At 32.5% G+C, this 6,121-nt stretch overlaps 1 protein-coding gene across 1 annotated transcript; it reads right to left on the reverse strand.

Moving 5' to 3' along the window:
* Positions 1 to 400: 400 nt before the first annotated feature.
* On the reverse strand, positions 401 to 5,801 carry LOC105798564 (ferric reduction oxidase 4). Its single transcript, XM_012628678.2, has 7 exons — positions 5,436 to 5,801; positions 5,016 to 5,310; positions 4,683 to 4,917; positions 2,250 to 2,577; positions 1,921 to 2,158; positions 757 to 1,466; positions 401 to 671 (listed from the first exon to the last, which is right to left on the reverse strand). The coding sequence occupies exons 1-7, from the start codon at positions 5,584 to 5,586 to the stop codon at positions 532 to 534; spliced, it is 2,097 nt and encodes a 698-aa protein (XP_012484132.1). The 5' UTR covers positions 5,587 to 5,801; the 3' UTR covers positions 401 to 531.
* Positions 5,802 to 6,121: the final 320 nt, after the last annotated feature.

Below are 6,121 nucleotides of genomic sequence, written 5' to 3' on the forward strand. Positions count from 1 at the left end.
AACCTTAAAGATAGTGGCTTGATACACGCCTTGGAACCTTGTCCTATTGTTTTGTTTTTTTGTTTGGGGTTGTTCATGTGTTCAAGATTTTCTCAATGAAGTTCCGCATTAACAATTTTAACTAATTAGTAGTAATTTTTAAAATATTACGTAAGGATATATGATAATATTTTACCTCTACTAGATTTTTAACTCAATTAGAACTCTATATTTATGTTCGCTTAACTAAGAATATTTTTTTACCAAACTTAAATAAGAATATTTAAAACGTACCAAATAACTATTCTTTTATTAAATATTTTTATAAACAAATATTACGATACCAGAACGGTGACAGGTTCTATTACCATATCCAAAAAGAAATAAATAAATAAACAAACTTGTACCTTTTGACCATAGCTTAGAGAAAACAAGTCTTAATTACTAACTTTCATGGAGATCGCAGTGCTTGTGTTTATACAATGATGGAATTACACAATACTATAGTAAATAATCATGTCTTGCATTCGGCAAATAACATATACATGTTCATCATAAAGTGAAGCTAACGGACTCAAAGTGCAGGTTCTGTGCCAATCCAGACGCACAAATTTTCGCAACATCGTGCCGCATCTTCCTCGGCCCACACGCAAGAACTCCAACATCTGATTCTTTTAAGTCTAGTAGTGTTTCTGCAATATCGAGATGAACCGTCAATTTTACTATAAACATGGACGCCATTACTGTTTAAGGTTCTCACTCAATTAACAAGCTTACTCTTGAAATCAGGTCTTGAACCAAAATGAACCTTGGTAGCTTGGACGAGGGACTGATGAGGAAGGCTTTCGAGTTCTGCACCAGAAAACCATGGCGACACCCCTTGTGATGTTACTGGTGTTGCTATTTCTCTAATCTGGATTCGGTTCCCTTCCCTTGCATTTTGTTTCTTGCACCACAAGAAAACTACACTAGAAACAATGAAAATGCAAACACAAACAAGAAACATATCCCAGAGTGCTCTATAAGAGAAATGGTAGATTTGTTCAGTGTTGTGATCTATAGGGTATATATAATAACGAGTGACAATGCCCAAAAGAAGAAGGAACAGAAGGAATGAGGATGAAATTATTGCCCCAAGCCATAACCAATTGTTGGGGCCTAGTGTTGCAGAAATGGGTGAGTCTAAGGGGCTTGGCTTGAACCATATTGTTTGTAGAGGTTTGTGGGTTTCAGTCATTGGCTGCTCTTCCTCTCTGGTGATATATGCTTCAATCTGCAATTGTATTTGGGATATTTGTGGAGGAGCACCCGAGATGGGAAGCAACAAATCTAGCATTGCAAGGTCAGCTGAGTTCTTGAAGGCACAAATCATAATAACTCGTGGAACCTTGAAATTTGGCTTCTGGATTTGGAAAATTATCTCTCGGATTATGGAGATAAAGGGAGTAATGCCACTGCCTCCGGACACCAATACCAGACACTCGTGCCTGTTTATAATTTAACAGGTAAATTCAGTATTTTCGCCCCTATATTGTGCTCAAGTTGGGATCAATTTGGTATAATTTGTTTTTTTTTTCTTTCATTAATATTATGGTTTAGTTCAAATCACTAATATCATCAAGCAATTGTTTGATGAGTGGAATTTTAAAATATCCAAATTGGACCTTTTAAATTAATAAATTAGTGAAAATAAGTATTTTGACAGACATAATTTCAACTTTTATTTCAGAAAATTTTGGATTTTGAAAGAATTAGTCCAAATCATATGATTCAACGTATTTAAATAATTGATAAATTAGTTAAAAAATTATTTTGATAATTATATAATTTTACATATTTTAATAATATTTTTTAATTTTTTAAATTCAAATAATTAAAACGTAAATTTATTAATAATTTAATGGTGATGTGCTGGTTATCAATTAAAAACATTCCACCCACCTCAGAAAATGAGAAGAAGTAGGCCCATAGGGCCCTTCAGTTGAAACTTGAAGACGATCCAAAGATGAACCGAGTTCTTTGTAAAGCTTGTCAGACCAACTTCCTTGACATTTGATCACCACGCTAAGCTCATCAGTCTCCATATTGCAATTGGAAGAAACTGTAAAAGGATGCCATTGTAACTTCGAAATTCTAGGGACATTCACAAACAAGATGCTGGTCGGATTATAATACAATCCTGGAAGGTCCAAAGAAAAGATTAATAACAGCTGAAATCATAAATATATAAGAAGATTTAAGCATATTAATTGCAGGATAGTTATAATGACCAGGAGTCTTGGAGAAGTTGAGTTCAAGAAGGCCACATGGTAAGATTCGTGCAGACAATAATGCGGTCCGTTGTCGGGATTGTAAGAATCGTAAGTATCTATCAATGAGGAAAAGGAAGATCCCAGGAAGGATCATGCAGAAATAAGCATCGCCCACATGCAGTACGTAGAAGAAGATGTAGAGAAGGTAGAGATGGTGGGTGTAGAAGAAAAGCTCAAACTTCATTCGTCTAAACTGAGGCAAGCTTGCCACCCACATTGGCATTGCAATTACAATTGCAATCACTCCTGCTACATTTGATACCCAAGTTTTGCTCCATTCCACCATCTGCACACCCAATAATATACTTACATTTATCATATTATAGTTCTCACTCCGATCTTCCAATAACAAATATCAACTATAACCATATTAAAATTTTATTAATACAAAATTTTCAAAAAGAAAATGTTGAATATGGTAAATAAGAACCTATCACATTAAGCTGATTTTATTTTATTTTTAAAAACTATATATTTTACAGTTTATGAATATTAATCTTTTCAAGTTTTGGTAGCCCTCTCAATAATATCGTATTCAAAGTTTAAACATAAATTCTAATTCGGCAATGCAATGTGACTCACTACTATACTCAACAATAGTTGATATTCAAATTATTATATTTAAATTTTATTCAAATTTATCTAAAATGATATAAAATAATATAGTAATAAAATTAAATTATGAAATAGATAACCTCCAAAAGCAAAATTTACAATTATCAAGCAATATAATTATATTTAATACTTAATTAACATACCAAACAATTTTAAAATATAAATTTGATATTTATAAAATTTAATATTTAATTTATTCAACATTTAATATTTCAATTTATTAAAATTTGACATCTCTCACATGTTTATAGGATAAATATCATATGAAAGATTGTAATAACAGAAAGTCCAAGAATAAAAAATAGAACTTAACCAACAGTAAAACTACGGTATTTTTCCTAGATTCAAATGATACTATATAAAGAAAATGTTCCCCAAAACATGCATATTGTTAATTTTGTGCTAAGGTTGTTAAACGGTTGCATCGGTTATTATCAAATAAAAATATTATTAATTGAATTAATTTAAAATTTAAAATTTTATTCTCTAATAAAATAAAAATTTCAAAAATCATTAGCAGGTTAAATTAGCGAAAACTTGTAAAATGTATTTTCTTCTTTTGGATCAAACAAATTTAAAACAAAAATAATTCAATGACAACACTAAATTAGAAACGTAACTCCACATACATAACAAATTGCAATATTAATGATGGCAAAAACACAAGATAGCAGAAAAGTTAACAATAATTTGCAACATCAACCACAACGTTGTCAGTAAAAAAAAAACAGGGACTTATTCGTGATAATATTTCAAAATGAAAAGAAAAGAAAAGAATCTATTGAAGTCTTGAAAAACAGAGATAATAATAATTTTAAATTGAATTAATCAATAATGGAAAAAAAAAACTATTTAACTTTTAACCACATTAAATTAATTTGATTTGATAGATTATTGGTTTCAACCCACGTCTATACACCCGTATTTGGTGCCTCCTCTCCTCCTATTGTACTTCCTCTTGGGCCTATGATCTATATTCTCTACGCCAACGTTCATTTTGGGATGCACACCCATATCTAAGCTTAATGTCTTTATCACATCAACTAAACTCGTTAGATGATATTAATGAAATCAGTTAGATAAAGAATCGATTGAATGCTGAAAAACATTTCAATGTCGATGGGGCGTTCTTGATTGAGATACAAAAGAATCCTGTTAGATGACATTACAAAACTTCTTTAAATGCAAAGGGAATACATGACACAATGCCACATGTTACTAACCATGATAAACAACAAAAGAAAATGTTCTATCCAATATCAACAAAGAAGACAACCCACCTTTATGTATTTTTTCCAGAAGACAACCCCATAAAAGATGCATAATAAAAGTGATCCCACACCCTTCCTTTACCCATATCCACCTATTTACTACTAGTATTAGAAGTGAGATTATATTTTATTATTCTACTAAAAAATAGATAAATTAATTTTTGTATGTTAGATTAAAGAGCAGTTTGGTCTTTCTGTTAAAAGTTTCATCTATTTTTGTTGTTAAAAATTGGTCTTTATACGTTAGCATGCGATACATATAGCACACCATATGTCACTGTCTAGTTATTTTGTCTACTATGTCAATTTTTAACAGTACAAAATGATGAAATCTTTAACAAAAAGGACTAAATTGCTTTTTGATCTAACACACTAGACTAATTTGTCTATTTCTTGAGTAAATGAGACAAAATGTAATCTGACTTCTAATATAAGGACTTCCATAATTCTGGTAATATGAAGAGTAAAAAGTAATTAGGAAAGAATGAATTGATGAAAACTATACCTCAGCCATTTGATTAGTGATGGCCCAGTAGATAATGAAACCAATTGTATGAGCAGCAAAAAGGATGTTAGAGAGGTGTCCAAGCCAAATATGATATTTGATGCTTGATTCTGAGGTTAGCCCAATTAGAGGCAAAACTGATGACCCTCTTGTTACAGGGAAGAAGAGAAATGCCCAGCATATGTTCCCTATGTATCCAAGTCTTAATGATACACTTCGGAGTTTAGCTTCCCATCTGCCCCATCAAGCATAAACAAAAAAAAATCCCACATATATTAATATTCGAAGTTCAAACTTAAACTAAAAACAAGTAGGGTTTTGTCGTATACGTACATTTTCTCGCCTTCTTTGTGCATGTGAAGGTTTCCGAAGCTGACATACAAGTAGTTTGCGAGGGACCAGATTAAGAGAGCGACAAACATGGCTGCAAACGTTAGCTCCAATGCAGAAACAATTCCAAGGGGAGCCATTACCACCACCGGTCGTTTCAACAAGGCAGTAGCACTGTCCAAACCCAACCTTTTGGAGTGATTAGAAGAGTCGGTCGATTTGTTTTGAAAATGGAGGTAAGCGCAACCAAAAGAAGCTATGAACATCAGGGGGAAAGAAAATAGCAAAAGGTTTGTCCCTGTTAAGTTAAAAAGTGGGTGCATGCAATGCAACGCCATATAAAAGAATCAATCAAAAGATTTGAAGAGTGAAACAACATCGCACAGTTAGTTGGCAGCAAAAGCATCAAAGACGACAACTCACCCTGTCCTGAAAAATAAGTAGAATTGAGAGTCGTTTCCAGGTTGGGTGTCCATGTGTTTTTGTAAAGTTTAGTCGGCAGCATAACCCAAATCATCAACCACACAGCGAAAACCACAAGGAAAATCGCCCGCACCATTCCTTTGCTGCTCATCTTCTCTCTCCTTAAAAGCTTTTACTAAATATATATATATATATATATGTATGTATGTATATAAAGCCACACTCGCTGCCTGAGGCTTATATATATATGAACCAACTACGAGTATCGAATATTAAAGGGGCTTAAAAAGAAAACAGCATGAAGCATGCATACATGCACTTAGTTTGGATTCTTGAGGATGATTTCATTTGGTTTTTATTTTGGGATTGAAAATTTTCAATTTAATCTTGTGAGGTTGACAGATCATGGGGGATTGAGTCTCAAGAGATCTGTCATTTAATTGGGCAACGTGGTGATAAATTCATTTGGCATGTTATTGATTCAAGTGTGTGGTTTTGGTTGTGATGGATTCTTTGCTGGAGATAAGGAGCTTATCTTGCGTTGGTGTTGCTACATAGATTATGCTGATATTTTAAGAGGTTTTTAATCCTAGTATATTTTTATCTTTAAATGGGAGTTTCAATGTCAAGTTTTTGGTGCATTTTGTTTTTACTTCCAATGTTTTGGTTATTTGGTTTACTATCCT

The sequence above is a fragment of the Gossypium raimondii genome, chromosome 9, assembly GCF_025698545.1.
Source record: "Gossypium raimondii isolate GPD5lz chromosome 9, ASM2569854v1, whole genome shotgun sequence".
Lineage (NCBI taxonomy): Eukaryota > Viridiplantae > Streptophyta > Magnoliopsida > Malvales > Malvaceae > Gossypium > Gossypium raimondii.